Genomic DNA, 17,506 nt, shown 5'->3' with positions numbered 1-17,506 from the left:
ACGTAGATCTCCCACGTGGGCGCCTCACCATTTTAGGAAATTGGGGCTGACTCCTTACGTGGGCTGTAGTCGTGCCTGCCAAACATGGTTGTTTCCAACAGACGACTCCGAAAATGAGACTACCCCGTTGGAGACACAGCTACGCGCTACGAAACTGACACGTTTATTGAAGCGGACAGTGGCAAAAAAACATATATAGGTCAGTCGTTAAATTATAACAACCAGAGAAGAAACGACCTCCCCCTGAAGCAAGTATAAACATTGTTGGTCGCTATAGCAACAGCCGTTTGCGCACGCGCAACCTTCCCCCTCTTCATGAGTCAGACGCTTTTGGAACAGTGCGTAGTCGGATTCAAGAAGTTTCTACAGTCATTATAATAGACGGCTTACAAAGCGAGCGCACGAATTTGTGATCGCTGTCAACACCGGCACTCCATTGTTTTCAGTAAGTACCTTTGCGTTGTCGCTCCATATCTCGAACGGCTCTTATCAGCTTTCCGATAATGAAGCCGTCACGTCGTCGTAGGATGACTGCGCTCCTACTTTGCGACTTGTTTTTGGGCACGACTGGACGTGCCACGATTTTAGAGGATTATTTCTGCAAAGTTATCATCCACAAAACGTTGTCTGCGCAAATCAAGTGTCACTCGAACGATTTTAGCCGAGGTCACTTGTTTTCTTTGCCACGATTCTATTTGACTTGGGAAAACTGGGCGTTGTCTGGACACCTAAAAGCATCGTTGCCTTGCACACATTTTTCAAGATGGACTCGAAAAGTTTTTCATATCGAAATATCCGTGTCTAGAAAGCAGTATCTCAGCATTATTTGATAAAGTTTGGTGGGAGTGGACGATGATCCAACGCACGAACAGCGTCTACCACCCGTTTTTGATACAAAGACAGAGAAAATGGTACTATGTAGTGAAGGTGTTCCGCTTCAAGGCTGTGATTACTCGCGATCGTCCCGAAATACCCCATTGTGTGACATTGTTGGCACGGCCACTCGCGGGCTAAAAATGTTGAGGAATTTCTTTCCAAGAACATTTCCGAGGTCACGTCTTTCATTTGCGTTCCCACGAATTTATGTAGAGAGAGGCTCATCCTGACGCAAGTAGAAAACATTGTCACGAACATGTATACCTCTCTCTATTTCTGTTAATTGTCTCTCAGCACGAAAACACACACACACACAAAAAAAAATTTCTTTTCTTTTTTTCTGGTTGTCGTTTTCTCAATTTGAGTTTTCATCCTTTCTTATGAGCATTCAGTGAGCCCGGTATTTGAAGCGCAGTATTTTCAGTTTATATTAACGATTTCAATCGAATAATTTGGATAACAGATGTGACTGTATACTCCACATTGTATGATTTACTCGACTAACTTGAGGCGTTCTCTAAAACAAGCTTTTAGAGAGAGTATTGAGATAGAAACCCTGCGAACATGGTAGCTATGGAGATGAATAGCAGTAGCTGTCTTTGATTGGGTTACACCTTGTCATCTAGTGCAAACGGTGCAAGTTCCCACATTCGATTCAGCGGAGGTACAGCCTTTGCACTACACTCAACCGCTCCATTGGGAAAAAATGCTGCATCTTCTCCGACGACCGTGCAATGTTTCGTGTGCCATGGAGAAGACTATGTGAAGCCGTGGATTTTGACGTCCATCTGGATTTTGATACGATGGGTCTGTTTTTACTCCTCGAGAATTAATGTAATCGCTCAAAAAATTGCGATGCAGCGCAGACATCTGTGAGAAACTATGTGAGGCTTACACTTTTCTGTTTCATTGGGTACTTTGCACAGGACCAGCACCAATCGTGCACTCCTTAAACACACTCACTTTTTTCACGAATCAAAGACATCTTCCAGGAGTTATGTAGTGCCGAAAGACCGTAACTGAATGGTACAGCTGACTTTCTTGCTCGTAATTGAGCACTGTGGGAACACGAAGGGACGAGCCTAGACAAACTAGATAAGGACAGATATTTTTTAGACGCCTCGTTTTAAGTGATTGCCAACTAATGAGTTACATTATTCGAGCTCTGAGGGGAAAATGGTGTCCGTTCCCCATTGATCCTTGGAATCGTGGCATACTCTCTCATTAAAATCCTCCGCTGCGAGGAAATTCAGCAGCCAGGGACCAGATGGGCACTGCCTACTAGCAATTCAAGTACTAAGGGGGACTCCTTGGTATTTAAAGCTTGAGTTGCTATTAGGCCGTACCCGTATGGTCCTTGGCTGCTCAGTTCCCTTCCTCTCTACCACGTTCGACTAAGAGGGTAACATTATGCGTAATAAAGTGTCAGACAGGCTCCCATAAATTTGGATTTCCTTCGCATCAACGGGATATTTTTTTTCCCCGCAATATCCAGTGATAGGCAATGTACCTCATTGTTGTACTTAAGTAAACTACCAAGAACCTGTCATCATTGGTGCTTTAAGTGCAGTATAAAGTACCACATTGCAAATGTACCAAAATTCAAGTACATTGTAGTAGGTCAGGGTATTAGGCGTATACAAAGGGGTGGCCCTGAGCCCACTGAGAGGGCTGCAAGAAAGACGCAGCTTAGCCAGCAAGAATGCGCACAAATTTCCCGCTTGTCCATCCTGAGGCGAAAAGTAGACACCAGCCAAGTATTAAGCAAATTACTTTAAAGTACCCTCTAGTGCATCTAAAATGTTTTTCACCTTCACGTAGCAAGAAAGTAACTATGCTTTGATGTTTTAGCAAAATTTTAGCGTGCATTTCTGACTAGTGCTAGTTATAAAGAGCTTACTCTTAAGTATGAACTGAAGCAGACGTCATAATTTGCGTTTACGTGCACACGCGTAATCGGATGGGCTGTGCTAGTGCAAAGTATTTAGACTCATCTATCTGTGCACTGTTCTGGTGTGATCATCTTGATGCAAGAAGACATAATTTCAGACAAGAGAGAATTTGGTACTTGACGGTTTGAAATGTACTTAGAGTAGGTTCTACTTGAGTGCTTGTTACTTCAAGTACCCCAGTCACTGGCAAAATCTCTGCTAATTGGAAGATTGGTTAGAATTACGGAGAATTGCCCAATGATAGAATATCCCCGTTTCCAGAACTTTATCCAGTTTTGAGATGGCTCCCGAGCGGCGTGTTCCCATTCAAAAGTCCGAGCTCAGCATCCTGGACAATGAGTTCAGCAACATCCGAGAACGCTTTGAGGCTGAAATGAAGAAAATGGAAGATGAAATGGGCCGGTTCAGGTCTCAGCTGATGGATCACGAAAAGGACTTTTTCTCCAGGCAGGTACGTCATTACTTCTTCTATGATTATAATGTTACATAAAGTATGATGCCATGTAGGCTACTGGACCAGCATCATCCAAGACATGGCTAGAAGGCATCAACTCTCCATTGATCCAGGATGCCGAGGACGGCTCCAAGCAGCTCAAGCTTCGTTTCGATGTCTCTCAATATGCCCCAGAGGAGATAGTTGTTAAGACAGTTGACAACAGGCTGCAGGTGGGTGCTACTCCTTTAGCCCAAGTAAAGTCAGAAACGGCATTTTGGGACAATGTTTTATGTCAGTGCAATCACTCTGTCCAAGTTACTGCGAAGCTCCTTAACATTTTCTATGGCCCATACCTGTTTCTGTTCCTTCTGCTAGATGACGCCACTGTGTGACGCTAACAGCATTTAAACAGCAACAGAGCGTGCCGAACATTATGACAAAGCTGCATAAAGCGAAATTTTACAATACGTAGCGTAAAAAGCACGAAGCCAACATATGCGAATGTAGACAAGCAGCAACGCTACAGCACACATAAGACAGGGACCAAGTAAAGAAAGACAGGATCTGTCTTTCTTTACTTGGTCCTTGTTTTACGTGCACCGTATCACGCTTCCCCAGTATATGAACAGGGTGTCTACCAACTTTGAAAACAGGGAATTTGGATGTGACTGGAAAAGTCGGGAGATTGTCAGGGAATTTGCCAAAAAGCGGGTGAAAATCAGGGAAAATCGCGGACAAGTGCATGGACGATGCACAGCGAATAGCATGTGCCGACTAGTGGTTGAGAAGCCATACCGCAGCAATGTTGCTGCGAGTAGCAGTTGACCAATATGACCAGCTCAGGGGCAGAAAAGTACGGCAGCATCTTTAATACTAAATAATGGATCTGTTTTGTGAGGGGTGTGTATTGAAATAAAGCAGCTTTGCTTTGGTAAGGGCTTGAAATAGTCAGCAAATAAGTCAGGGACTTTGAAGGCTGCAAATTGGTAGACACCCTGATGAACCCCCCTACTCTCTGTGCTAACCGCACTCGAATTCCTTCAAAACATGTTCAATGGAGGGAAGCCCTCAAGTGTTTAGGTTAGGGAATTCTAGGGATCCTTGTTCTTCGGCAGTGATGGTCGTGTGCTTTTTAAGGTCACACGGCCACTTAGCAGATGACGTCTGTTACGTTTTATCGTGTAGTGACAGTATATGAAATAGCAGCCAGCTGGATATGCGGTACAGAAAACGAAGCAGCGATGCCGGGTGCAGCTCAATAAATAGTAAATGAATGTATGCGCGGTAATAAGTATTTATTGCGCGGCAACAATGCAGCACAGCAAAACTTACTGGAATGATCTGTACTTGTGCAGCTAAACTGTCGGGTTTGAACACTGGGTGACTTGATAGTGAACTGTGTCTTGCAGCATTAACAGTGGCCGTGTTATGTGGCTGCTCCGGAATAAGAGTGTTTTGCGCTCCTACCATTAAGTGGTTACGCAAGTACTCCCAATTTGTACGCTCTTCACGCCCCAGCTTTTGGAGAGTGCACGAAAAAGGGGTATCGTGCTCAGTCACGCGACTTGACCCCTCTCCATGAAAGCCAAGACAGAGAACGCAGGATATGGGCCGAGCAGAGAGAGTATAAAAGAGAGAAAGGGAGAAACTGCAGCCCAGTGAGTGTGTTAAAGCATCAAAGCGCCATTTAATAGCTGCTCCAGGAGCACGAAACTCTGAGCTCCTGAGAAGGAGTAAAAGAGCGGCTACTAAACGTGCCCACCACGAAATTCAACTGGTAGTGGAAGAAATTTTTCAGTTCTTCTAGGTCCAGCGTTTCTCAACCTTGTTCTAGGATGTGGTGTGACATATTGCAGGTTCACGCCAAGCATGAAGAGAAGAGCGAGAACCGGTCTGTGTACCGTGAGTACAACCGGGAGTTCCTTCTTCCTAAAGGCACCAACCCGGAGCAGATCAAGTCCTCCCTTTCCAAGGATGGCATCCTCACAATTGAAGCTCCATTGCCCGCCATCGAGGCCAACAAAGAGCGCATGATCCCCATCGACAAGAAGTAAACAATTGGGTTCTCAACCACAGGATGACCATAATAAGCAGCATGTGGCTGCATCCTTGAGGATGCAAACCATGTTTATTTTTGAGTGTGATAGTTTCACATTCCGCCTGACGAAAGGAATGCTTTCACTACTTGTCGTTCTTTGTACAATGTGCTTTTGTAGGTTGTAGATCCATTATTGCAGCTTTTGTGGGAGTGAAGGGTATGCCTTTGACGTGCAGGAACGAAAAGCCAGGAGCCAAGCCGAGCAGCTCTGCTGAAGAGTAGCAAGAAATTGTTCTATTTATTGCTTGTTTAACGAGGGAAATAAAAGACCTGGGGTGGGTATTACAAGTGATGGCTTTTATTCCTTTCCTCGTCCATAGGAGATATTCTCAACAACATTGTACGTGCAAAGGCAGCCTTGTTCCATGCAGAAAGAGGCTGGCTCCTGGTAATGTGTCAGGAGTGTCAAAATTGTTGGGCTGTGTAGGACCATTTGTAGGATGTCAATGAACAGCACAGGCCCATATTCCAGAGGTAGAAATGTAGGAGGGCTTCTAGACCTTGGGTACCTGTTAGAGTATTGGATGCCAGGCTATGTAGGACCTTGTGTCTGTACTTTGTACATGGGTCTAGGATACAGCTCTGCACTATAGCAGAGCAGTCTGGCTATTAATGGGTCATGGCTATACCTGAAGCCCCACCCACTTTTTCAGCTTTCTGACCAATGGAGTGTTGAAATATGGGTCGCTATCAATCAACCTATCCTCAATATTTGTCCCCCTGTCCAACATGGGCAACGCCATTTTGGGGTAGTAAGTGGATGGATGCGATTGACATGGATACCTCTCGCAATCTGCAAAACTAGTGGTTTTTTGGTGCAGATTTGATGAACGCCACCTAGGGTGCGTGGGGCACGTCGGGAATTGTCGTCTGCTTCCGTCGTTGTACCGCTGCCGGCAGAACCACCTACTGGGGGGCACATTCTGTCGTCGGTACGATATTTAAACAAATCTATATGAATAGTTGGAATAGGCAAGATTGGTTATATCCATGAAATACAGCAATTAAATATAACATTGTACAGCACAGTGCCGTTTTTTGTTACCATTTCGTTGTGATCGCCGTGTTCACTAGGCCTAACACCGGCGACAAAACGTATTTTCGGTTAGATATCGATGAGTGAGCATCAGTTGAAACTGATTTCCGAGAAACGTATATGGGGATGTACATTTGCAGCGTAAAATCAGAGGAGTCTGAAAATTTTTTGTCACGAAATCTCCGCTTCACTTTGTTTTCGTCGCCATTTTGGGTGTCAGTGAGGTGTCATGGCGACCCCCTTGATAAAACACAAACCTATTAGTGGCGCGAAACTGTGATTGACAGGTCGAGCCTTTTTTTTTTTTTTTTTGTGACTCCTCCCAATGGCCAGACTCCCTTTTAATATACGGCTCTGCGCTATAGTGATCTCGCGCGCCTCTTTGCCGTGCTGTCCGCGGCGTGATCCTCAACAACAGGCACTTGGGTGCTTCGCTTTCAAAACGAATCTTGAAGATGTGAAAGCATGGCTCACAAAAGCCCGACTCGGACAGGACCCGAGCCCGCAGTCAAAACGACTTTGAGACCCGATTCGGCCCCTTTGCAGTGCTCACCGCTAACACGAAAAGCTCGTCGACCAAAAAAAGAAAAAACTACGGGTTCGGTTCCGGAGCGCAGAATGAATGGTTCGTATAGGCTTATCCGGGTCATAATGCTTTAGCGCACTGTAGAAAAGTTTTTGCCAAGCAGTGAAGGTGGGTACTTGTAATATTAAATCGAGTTGACAAAAATTATTCGTCAGTTATCATCTTAAACGAGTTTATTAAAGGAATACATTTAATAAGTAATTTTTCCGTGTGCTAAAATTAGAACAAATTAAAAATTCTGAAAATCTTTAAAATATTTGCATTTTCGAGTATTAACACACATACATGTATACGAGGGGCGTTCAAGTCAAACCGGGACTTTTCATTTTTCGCAAAAGTAAAATGAACTTACAGGCGAGAAATTTATTTTATTTTTCAACGTAATCTCCAGCTGGCAGTAATGCACTTGTCCCAGCGTTTCACGAGGGCTTGGATGCCAGCAGCGTAGAAATCTTTACCGGCGCGTAGCAACCATGATCGGACCGCATTCTTGACTTCGTCGTCGCAGGCTGAAGTGGTGGCCCCCAAGGAACGCCTTCAGTGGCCCGAAGAGACGGAAATCGCTGGGGGTGAGGTCTGGACTGTAAGGGGGATGTGGCAGCAACTCCCAGCCATGTTCCTGTAAGGTGCGTGTCGTGAGCTGCGCGGTATGCGGGTGTGCATTGTCCTGTAGGAGGGGGACTCCGAGGTCCGGCTTTCCGAAACTGGAGGCGTTCATGAATGATAGTCTTCAACGTTCCCACAGAAAGGTCCGTCTTTCGAGCCATTTTGAGACATGTTATCCCTCGGTCCTTGAGGATCAGGCGCTCCACAAGTTGGATGTTCTCAGGAACTCTGAGACTGGGCTCTGAGCCGCCCCGGCCGGGATCGTCCTGTACTGATGTACGGAAGTCTCGGTACCGTTTGCACCACTCAAACGCTTTGCTGCGGCTAAGTGTATCGTGTCCATACTGAGTCTGAAGTCTTCTGCGAATTTCAGATGACTTTACGCATTCATTCACGAGAAACTTGATGACGATTCGCTCTTGGATTCGATGTGCGCGCTCACCTCGTTGTCGGCCATCTTGTCCAGCACGTGTCTTCTGTTTCGCACAAACTTTGGACCACTACGTGGTGAACGCGGAGGCCTGTCGCGTGTGAAAATGATGAAAAAGAAGTAGCGCAAGCCATTTGTACACTCAGGAGACAGAAAGTCCCGGTTTGACTTGAACACCCCTCGTATATAGGTCAAGGAAAAAAGATAATCAAACGGCCACTAAGTTTTACACAAGTTGCAGAAAAAGACACGGAAACAGATTTTAGGCAAGTTACAAACACTAAAGCAAAATGGGCAAGGGGTCGATGTTTCGACAGTGCTACTGTCTTCGTCAGTACCAAAAAAAAGGTCGACCCCTTGCCCATTTTGCTTCTTGACGTCTCCCTACATAATAAACTAGTGTTTGTAACTTCCCTAAAATCTGTTTCCGCGTCTTTTTCTGCAACTTATATAGGTAGGCCGACGGAAGTACAAAAAATGAATGTAGTTTTACAGTTCTGGAAGGAAAAGATTTTAGGAAAGTTAGGAACACTATAGTTTATTTAATCGGCAAAAATTAAAAGTTAAATGAAAAAAGGTTCGACGTTTCGATAGTGGCACTGTCCTCGTCAGGACAACAAGGCTGCACTGCTGTTTCTTACTCAAGTAGCAGAAAAGTACCACTTGCTCTTCTTTTATCGCTCGCTTTAAATATAATTTCTGGACACGTTAGAGCAAGCAGGGTGTCTTTTTCTTTTCGATACAGATTCTCCGCAAAAAGCTATAAGGGCATCCTGTTTTCACTTTTATCATCTCTGGGCCAGCGGACGTCATGTTGGCCATCGGTTGCTCAACCGTCGAATGACTAGTTACCTAAAAATCGTTAATTAACTTTTTAATTAGAAGAGCTACGAAGTTGTCCCAATGAGAGCACCCGTTCCTTTCGGTCACCTGATGTCGTAGCCATTTTCAGAACAAAAATCCGTTCTGTAGATCGTCTGCAAAAAAATCATGAAGGAACACAGTCTTTCTTTATTTTGTTCATAGCGCATCTTCCGAGACGCGTCTTTCTTTCACCCCCAATGTGAGAGGGTGAAGGAGCACAGTACCGCCTCATGCGTCGAAGATTAACTTGCGGAAACAAAACAAAAACACACGTATCGGATGACGCTTATGACCGTATCGGATGAACTGCCCCTATCTTGGGTTGCATTTTCTGTTTTCTTTTAATCTTTTTCCAGGACACAAGAGGCAACAGTGTGCTCTTTCACCCTCTCACATTGGGGGTGAAGGAAAGACGCGTCTCCGAAGATGCGCGTGAACAAAATAAAGAAAAAATGGTGTTCCTTCACGGATTTTTTGCGGACGATCTATCGAACGGATTTTTGTTCTGAAAACGGCTACGATATCGGGTGACCAAAGGGAACAGATCTTCTCATTGGGACAACTTCGTAGTCTTTATAATTAAAAAGGTCATCGAGCCTGATGAAGTGATGATATCTTTTGAGGTTATTTCCACTCGCCATTGACGTCCCGACCAGCCGTCGATGCTTCCTTGCCTGACCGTACTGCCCTTTCTGTGTCTGAAATCACTTGTTTCATTTTGTCTCAAAGAAACGTATTCGACAACCAGTTTTACAAACAAATAGGAGGGAGCCCCGTTTCTGTTCCCATTGCAAATCTAGTTATGGAATTCATCGAAGGAATTCAACATCTCTGTAACAAGCGTTATGACGGTTGTTGTTTTAAAACGTGATGATGTCGCTTCATTCCACGCATCCTATCATACAGCTTACGATGGAAAATGAAAGCAACTTTTTGGTGTGTTGGTAACCCGCTCAGGGACTGTTTACCGCAAACCCTGTGACACTGGTTCAGTGTTAGATTTTCACTTCTATCATGCGCCAGAACATAAAAGGGCGAAGGTCAGATCCCTTTTTAATCGCATAGACACGCTAAGCTAAGCTAAGATACCAAGCTAAGAAAACTGAACAACGTGTGACATTCCCTCAACAAATCGTTATCCCGATCGTTTCGTTTTTGACACAATGTCTAACTTCACTTCTAATAACGACGGACGGGCCGCCCTTATGTACGTGGGCTTTCTCAATTCGTGCCGAGGATAATGAGGCCACTTGGCATTTTCACTGCATTCAAACCTAGTCATACTCTGCGCACGTTGCTTTCCCGCACTAAGGATTATGTGCCCCATTTGTCATGTTACGCGGGTGAAACGGGAACTAAGCGGCCACACGGCCAAAAGAACACGAGTCTCAGATAAAGAAGGCGCCAGCTGACAAGCGTCGCACAGAACACGTGGAGCGTGCAATAAAAAAAACCGGCACACTTTCAATTTTGAGAATGCCACTACAATGGCACGTGAACACAGATGGGGAGTGAGAAGATTTCTTCAGTCATGGGGCATCATGAAAAGAATTCCTGCTAACAACCACAATCAGACGCAGTGCTTTCTTTTACTGACAATCACGTCCGTATAGATGTCGAAATGTCTAAGACCTTCGTTACTCTTTGTTATGTAAGCCAGTGTTCTCCTTCTATTAAACATGATTCCTGGCTTCTGGTCTGTTTTCAAGATGATAGAAGTGAAAACAGGATGTCTATAGCCCTTAGTTTTTTAATGAAAAATCTGTATAAAAAAGACTCCTTGTATATATCTACAAAGGAAAAATAGCTCTGTGAGGTGGCGGAAGACACAAGTAGGCAGGACTAGACTGTCCCTATACCACTCAAGATCAAGCTCAAGGATGATGTAGCATCAACATCGTTACACCAGCTTGCTTTGTTCAGGGGTTTCGGAGGATTTTTCGATATACTTTCGTGACACGTACACCCTGAAAAAAAAAAAAAAGCGATTGACGTTTTAGTTGATAATTGATAGACAAAAGCGGACCTTTTCTGATACACCTGTCGATAAGCGGCATTTCCAGTGAGGCAGTGCAGTTGACCGGCGATAGAACTTGATCTGTGGCAGCGCAGATAGTGTTCTTATCATTCACTAGACGTCGCTGAGTTTGTTATCGGGTGGCGTTCCCGTGGGTGCGTCTCGGAAATGTGTTGTACAATTTATTGCTGGACACTTTGACATCAGCGTTCTTCCAAGGTTCGTATAGCTCTCGTAAGATCCTTTTATCCCATTTCTGGACGGCCGTAATTACCAACACTCTTGCAATGCATTTCTATTAAGATCGCATTGGAGTCATTTTTGCCACAAAATCTAGCCGGTGTGCTGTACTGTAGGAAACTCAGTATATTAGGTGGCGCCGAAATTTCCATTATAAGAAACAGAATCCTGTGAGCGAAACAATTCTACTGTGAGCAAAAAAGAAAATACGCCTGACATTTCTAGCGTTGGAAAAAAGACGGCCAGTGTTTCCGAATGAGGCTTTTATTTCTTCTCATCAAGCTTATCCGATACCCCCCGAGAAAAAAAAATATTATTTTGAATGGTTCCGTGTCAGAGACCGAGTTTATTGTCTCTCTGTTGTTTTTGTAAAATATCTCAACAATTGGAGCTCACAATGGTGGCTACACGGTTGATTCAGAAAACCTCACAACCATGCCGTTTCTCGGTGACTTTTCAAGTGGCTAGTTAACGGAAAAGATAAAACAGGTTGTACGTAGATGGTTTGCGGATGTGCCGATAAGATGTCTTCAGGGTCCCTTTTACCAGTATTTGTGGTACGCAGGGCAAGATAATGCAACGGGAGTTCCTGTACAAGGTGCTTGTCATTGGGGAACTAGGCACCGGAAAGACAAGTATTATCAAACGCTACGTGCACCAGTTCTTCTCTCACCACTACAGGGCAACAGTATCCTCTTATTCCTCTTGGGTCGTTTCTTGAGAAGGAATACATGACCGGTTTTTTGGGAACCGTGTCCGGGAAGCACGAGTGTCAGATCTTTGCTCATCACTGCAGGGTTTCAGAATGCTCTCATTGCTCTCTTCTACATGCCGTTCTTCAGTTATGTGTCGATTGTTAAAAAGAAATCCATTTACATGTATTGCGGGTTAAATACTTTGGGAACTGGGCGCGGGAAAGTCTAGTATCGGATCTTCCCTGATCACTGCAGTGTTAAAGGACCCTGTCGCTGTCTCCTCTACATGTTGTCGTTCATTTGTGTGCCGATTGTTGAGATGAAATGAATTTGCATGTATTGCCTGACGGGTTAAATACTTTGGGAACTGGGCACGGGAAGCACGAGTATCAGATATTCGCTTATCACTGCAGTGTTAGAGAATGCTGTCGCTGTCTCTCCTCTTCTACATGTCTTGTTCATTTGTGTGTCGATATGTTGAGATGAAATGAATTTGTATGTATTGCCTGACGGGTTAAATACTTTGGGAACTGGGCACGGGAAGCACGAGTATCAGATATTCGCTTATCACTGCAGTGTTAGAGAATGCTGTCGCTGTCTCTTCTCTTCTACATGTCTTGTTCATTTGTGTGTCGATATGTTGCGATGAAATGAATTTGTATGTATTGCCTGACGGGTTAAATACTTTGGGAACTGGGCACGGGAAGCACGAGTATCAGATATTCGCTTATCACTGCAGTGTTAGAGAATGCTGTCGCTGTCTCTTCTCTTCTACATGTCTTGTTCATTTGTGTGTCGATATGTTGAGATGAAATGAATTTGTATGTATTGCCTGACGGGTTAAATACTTTGGGAACTGGGCACGGGAAGCACGAGTATCAGATATTCGCTTATCACTGCAGTGTTAGAGAATGCTGTCGCTGTCTCTTCTCTTCTACATGTCTTGTTCATTTGTGTGTCGATATGTTGAGATGAAATGAATTTGTATGTATTGCCTGACGGGTTAAATACTTTGGGAACTGGGCACGGGAAGCACGAGTATCAGATATTCGCTTATCACTGCAGTGTTAGAGAATGCTGTCGCTGTCTCTTCTCTTCTACATGTCTTGTTCATTTGTGTGTCGATATGTTGAGATGAAATGAATTTGTATGTATTGCCTGACGGGTTAAATACTTTGGGAACTGGGCACGGGAAGCACGAGTATCAGATATTCGCTTATCACTGCAGTGTTAGAGAATGCTGTCGCTGTCTCTTCTCTTCTACATGTCTTGTTCATTTGTGTGTCGATATGTTGAGATGAAATGAATTTGTATGTATTGCCTGACGGGTTAAATACTTTGGGAACTGGGCACGGGAAGCACGAGTATCAGATATTCGCTTATCACTGCAGTGTTAGAGAATGCTGTCGCTGTCTCTTCTCTTCTACATGTCTTGTTCATTTGTGTGTCGATATGTTGAGATGAAATGAATTTGTATGTATTGCCTGACGGGTTAAATACTTTGGGAACTGGGCACGGGAAGCACGAGTATCAGATATTCGCTTATCACTGCAGTGTTAGAGAATGCTGTCGCTGTCTCTTCTCTTCTACATGTCTTGTTCATTTGTGTGTCGATATGTTGAGATGAAATGAATTTGCATGGGTTGCCTGACGGGTTAAATATTTTGGGAACAGGGCACGGGAAGCACGAGTATCAGATCTTCGCTTATCACTGCAGTGTTAAAGGATTCTGTCGCTGTCTCTTCTACATGTCCTCATTCATTTGTGTGTCGATTGTTGAGATGAAATGAATTTGCATGTGTTGTCTGACGAGCTAAATATTTTGGGAACTGGGCACGGGAAGCACGAGTATCAGATCTTCGCTTATCACTGCAGTGTTAAAGGATTCTGTCGCTGTCTCTTCTACATGTCCCCATTCATTTGTGTGTCGATTGTTGAGATGAAATGAATTTACATGTGTTGCCTGACGAGCTAAATATTTTGGGAACTGGGCACGGGAAGCACGAGTATCAGATCTTCGCTTATCACTGCAGTCTTAAAGGATGCTGTCGCTGTCTCTTCTACATGTCCTCATTCATTTGTGTGTCAATTGTTGAGATGAAATGAATTTACATGTGTTGCCTGACGAGCTAAATATTTTGGGAACTGGGCACGGGAAGCACGAGTATCAGATCTTCGCTTATCACTGCAGTGTTAAAGGATTCTGTCGCTGTCTCTTCTACATGTCCTCATTCATTTGTGTGTCGATTGTTGAGATGAAATGAATTTACATGTGTGTCCTGACGAGCTAAATATTTTGGGAACTGGGCACGGGAAGCACGAGTATCAGATCTTCGCTTATCACTGCAGTGTTAAAGGATTCTGTCGCTGTCTCTTCTACATGTCCTCATTCATTTGTGTGTCGATTGTTGAGATGAAATGAATTTACATGTGTTGCCTGACGAGCTAAATATTTTGGGAACTGGGCACGGGAAGCACGAGTATCAGATCTTCGCTTATCACTGCAGTGTTAAAGGATGCTGTCGCTGTCTCTTCTACATGTCCTCATTCATTTGTGTGTCGATTGTTGAGATGAAATGAATTTACATGTGTGTCCTGACGAGCTAAATATTTTGGGAACTGGGCACGGGAAGCACGAGTATCAGATCTTCGCTTATCACTGCAGTGTTAAAGGATTCTGTCGCTGTCTCTTCTACATGTCCTCATTCATTTGTGTGTCGATTGTTGAGATGAAATGAATTTACATGTGTTGCCTGACGAGCTAAATATTTTGGGAACTGGGCACGGGAAGCACGAGTATCAGATCTTCGCTTATCACTGCAGTGTTAAAGGATTCTGTCGCTGTCTCTTCTACATGTCCTCATTAATTTGTGTGTCGATTGTTGAGATGAAATGAATTTACATGTGTTGCCTGACGAGCTAAATATTTTGGGAACTGGGCACGGGAAGCACGAGTATCAGATCTTCGCTTATCACTGCAGTGTTAAAGGATTCTGTCGCTGTCTCTTCTACATGTCCTCATTCATTTGTGTGTCGATTGTTGAGATGAAATGAATTTACATGTGTGTCCTGACGAGCTAAATATTTTGGGAACTGGGCACGGGAAGCACGAGTATCAGATCTTCGCTTATCACTGCAGTGTTAAAGGATTCTGTCGCTGTCTCTTCTACATGTCCTCATTCATTTGTGTGTCGATTGTTGAGATGAAATGAATTTACATGTGTTGCCTGACGAGCTAAATATTTTGGGAACTGGGCACGGCAAGCACGAGTATCAGATCTTCGCTTATCACTGCAGTGTTAAAGGATGCTGTCGCTGTCTCTTCTACATGTCCTCATTCATTTGTGTGTCGATTGTTGAGATGAAATGAATTTACATGTGTGTCCTGACGAGCTAAATATTTTGGGAACTGGGCACGGGAAGCACGAGTATCAGATCTTCGCTTATCACTGCAGTGTTAAAGGATTCTGTCGCTGTCTCTTCTACATGTCCTCATTCATTTGTGTGTCGATTGTTGAGATGAAATGAATTTACATGTGTTGCCTGACGAGCTAAATATTTTGGGAACTGGGCACGGGAAGCACGAGTATCAGATCTTCGCTTATCACTGCAGTGTTAAAGGATTCTGTCGCTGTCTCTTCTACATGTCCTCATTCATTTGTGTGTCGATTGTTGAGATGAAATGAATTTACATGTGTTGCCTGACGAGCTAAATATTTTGGGAACTGGGCACGGGAAGCACGAGTATCAGATCTTCGCTTATCACTGCAGTGTTAAAGGATTCTGTCGCTGTCTCTTCTACATGTCCTCATTCATTTGTGTGTCGATTGTTGAGATGAAATGAATTTACATGTGTGTCCTGACGAGCTAAATATTTTGGGAACTGGGCACGGGAAGCACGAGTATCAGATCTTCGCTTATCACTGCAGTGTTAAAGGATTCTGTCGCTGTCTCTTCTACATGTCCTCATTCATTTGTGTGTCGATTGTTGAGATGAAATGAATTTACATGTGTTGCCTGACGAGCTAAATATTTTGGGAACTGGGCACGGGAAGCACGAGTATCAGATCTTCGCTTATCACTGCAGTGTTAAAGGATGCTGTCGCTATCTCTTCTACATGTCCTTCATTTGTGTGTCGATTGTCGAGAAAATGAATTTGCATGTATTGCTTGACGGGTTCCCAACTGGGCACAGGAAGCACGAGTACCAGATCTTCGCTGAGCAGAGCAGTGTTGAAGTATGCTCTCTTCTACGTGCAGTTGTTCATCTTTGTATTTATTCTTGAGAAGAAATAGTTACATGTAATGCCTGACGAACTACAGCATTTGGGAAGTGGGCGCGGGAAAGGATTGTATCAGATCTTCGCCCATCACTGCAGGGTTTCAGTGTGCTCTCATTACTCTGTTCTACATGTCATTGTTTATTTGAGTGTCGACTCTTGCGAAGTTGGAAAGTATAATTGAGTGGGTTTTACTGGGCGAAAACACCGTTGCTTTTGCCCGTCATTTTCGGGTTTTCCATGACGTCGTGAAGATAGGTGTGGACTTTGCCCTAAAAGTGATCCACTGGGATGAAAACACCATTATCAGGTTGCAACTATGGGATATTGCGGGTCAGTCTCCCGCTTTACGCACGAATATTGCGCGTTAATAATTGCCGTATACTCAGGGCAAGAGCGATTTGGCAATATGACCCGCGTCTACTACAAGGAAGCTGTCGGTGCCTTCATCGTGTTTGATGTCACCAGGCCTTCTACGCTGGAGGCTGTCCAGAAGTGGAAGACAGACCTGGACAATAAAGTTCATTTACCTAACGGGGGCAACATTCCCTGTGTCCTGTTGGCCAACAAGGTAAATGGCAGTGTAAGCGTTCTGTTTGTCAGAGGCAAGACCTCCTAAGAGTGTTCATCTGCAGAGCGATATGCCCAAGGAGGGAATAGTTAACAACCCAGCCGCTATGGATGCCTTCTGTCGAGAACACAATTTCACTGGATGGTTCCTGACGTCTGCCAAGGAGAACCTGAACATCGACGAAGCGACACGATTCCTCACCAAACAGGTATGTCTTCCTCCCCTCTCTTTATATCCGCAATTGTACTACTTTACAGATACTGTGCGTCGAAAAGGACTCCAACATTGAAAGATCTGACGAAGATGCAGTGAGGCTGGACGAGAGACCTCCCATCGCGCGTCGGCCATGCTGTTACTGAACCTTCTCCCTTTGTTGTCAGCTTCACGGACGTACATGAAATCACCAGAATATTTTACGCACTTTCAATAAGGATGGGTTAATACAGTTTATGCAGACGCAGTCCTCATTCGTGACCATTGTTTGGTCGAAGCATTCACGTTGCTTGTGTCTTGGTTGGGGGATCTCTCTGGCAACGCCATGCATAGCCTGGGAGAAAAGTTTACGGCACTGACATGGCGTATTTCGTGATCGGAGCGACCAATGGAGAAATGCGCTGTTCAGTCAACTTTTATCTACACCTCGTGTCTTGTGAATGCTACGGAATTTATGCCCTTGCATTCTCCCGAAATATTAATGTTTCCTTATGTGAAAATTATTTCTTTCTAGTGACGTCGTAGGGTGTGCCAACATTACTCCATTTCGGTTATTACGGACTATTTCGAAAATTCGTGGAAGCGCATTTATATTACTGATAGATA

General features: G+C 44.3%; 2 protein-coding genes across 5 annotated transcripts; both read left to right on the top strand.

The window, feature by feature from the left end:
* The first annotated feature begins 53 nt into the window (after positions 1 to 53).
* Positions 54 to 5,654, top strand: LOC135395083 (heat shock protein beta-1-like). The gene is made up of 5 exons (XM_064626291.1): positions 54 to 445; positions 3,090 to 3,279; positions 3,336 to 3,494; positions 5,121 to 5,314; positions 5,539 to 5,654. The coding sequence occupies exons 2-5, from the start codon at positions 3,109 to 3,111 to the stop codon at positions 5,582 to 5,584; spliced, it is 570 nt and encodes a 189-aa protein (XP_064482361.1). The 5' UTR covers positions 54 to 445; positions 3,090 to 3,108; the 3' UTR covers positions 5,585 to 5,654.
* A 5,307-nt stretch (positions 5,655 to 10,961) lies between these two features.
* Positions 10,962 to 17,154, top strand: LOC135395080 (ras-related protein Rab-32-like). Of its 4 annotated transcripts, none has more exons than XM_064626287.1 (6): positions 10,962 to 11,120; positions 11,707 to 11,829; positions 16,371 to 16,449; positions 16,506 to 16,699; positions 16,752 to 16,895; positions 16,963 to 17,154. In XM_064626287.1, exons 2-6 carry the CDS (start codon positions 11,716 to 11,718, stop codon positions 17,044 to 17,046), a joined length of 615 nt encoding a protein of 204 aa, XP_064482357.1. In that variant the 5' UTR covers positions 10,962 to 11,120; positions 11,707 to 11,715; the 3' UTR covers positions 17,047 to 17,154. The 4 variants fall into 4 exon arrangements, with proteins under 4 accessions (XP_064482357.1, XP_064482354.1, XP_064482353.1 ...); XM_064626284.1 differs by having other exon boundaries at positions 10,963 to 11,135; positions 16,945 to 17,154; XM_064626283.1 differs by having other exon boundaries at positions 10,965 to 11,120; positions 16,945 to 17,154.
* The last annotated feature ends 352 nt before the right edge of the window (positions 17,155 to 17,506 follow it).

The sequence above is a fragment of the Ornithodoros turicata genome, chromosome 5 (genome assembly GCF_037126465.1).
Source record: "Ornithodoros turicata isolate Travis chromosome 5, ASM3712646v1, whole genome shotgun sequence".
NCBI lineage: Eukaryota > Metazoa > Arthropoda > Arachnida > Ixodida > Argasidae > Ornithodoros > Ornithodoros turicata.
This window is presented reverse-complemented; position numbering and strand designations above follow the sequence as displayed.

What these genes read in the sequence shown, in the direction of transcription:
- LOC135395083 (XM_064626291.1), top strand. Translation starts at nt 3,109, where the DNA reads ATGGCTCCCGAGCGGCGTGTTCCCATTCAAAAGTCCGAGCTCAGCATC. An exon ending in AGGACTTTTTCTCCAGGCAG is followed by an intron (nt 3,280 to 3,335) that starts GTACGTCATTAC and finishes GATGCCATGTAG; the next exon opens with GCTACTGGACCAGCATCATC. An exon ending in ATGATCCCCATCGACAAGAA is followed by an intron (nt 5,315 to 5,538) that starts GTAAACAATTGG and finishes TTTGACGTGCAG; the next exon opens with GAACGAAAAGCCAGGAGCCA.
- LOC135395080 (XM_064626284.1), top strand. Translation starts at nt 11,716, where the DNA reads ATGCAACGGGAGTTCCTGTACAAGGTGCTTGTCATTGGGGAACTAGGC. An exon ending in CTCACCACTACAGGGCAACA is followed by an intron (nt 11,830 to 16,370) that starts GTATCCTCTTAT and finishes GACGTCGTGAAG; the next exon opens with ATAGGTGTGGACTTTGCCCT. An exon ending in CACGATTCCTCACCAAACAG is followed by an intron (nt 16,896 to 16,944) that starts GTATGTCTTCCT and finishes ACTACTTTACAG; the next exon opens with ATACTGTGCGTCGAAAAGGA.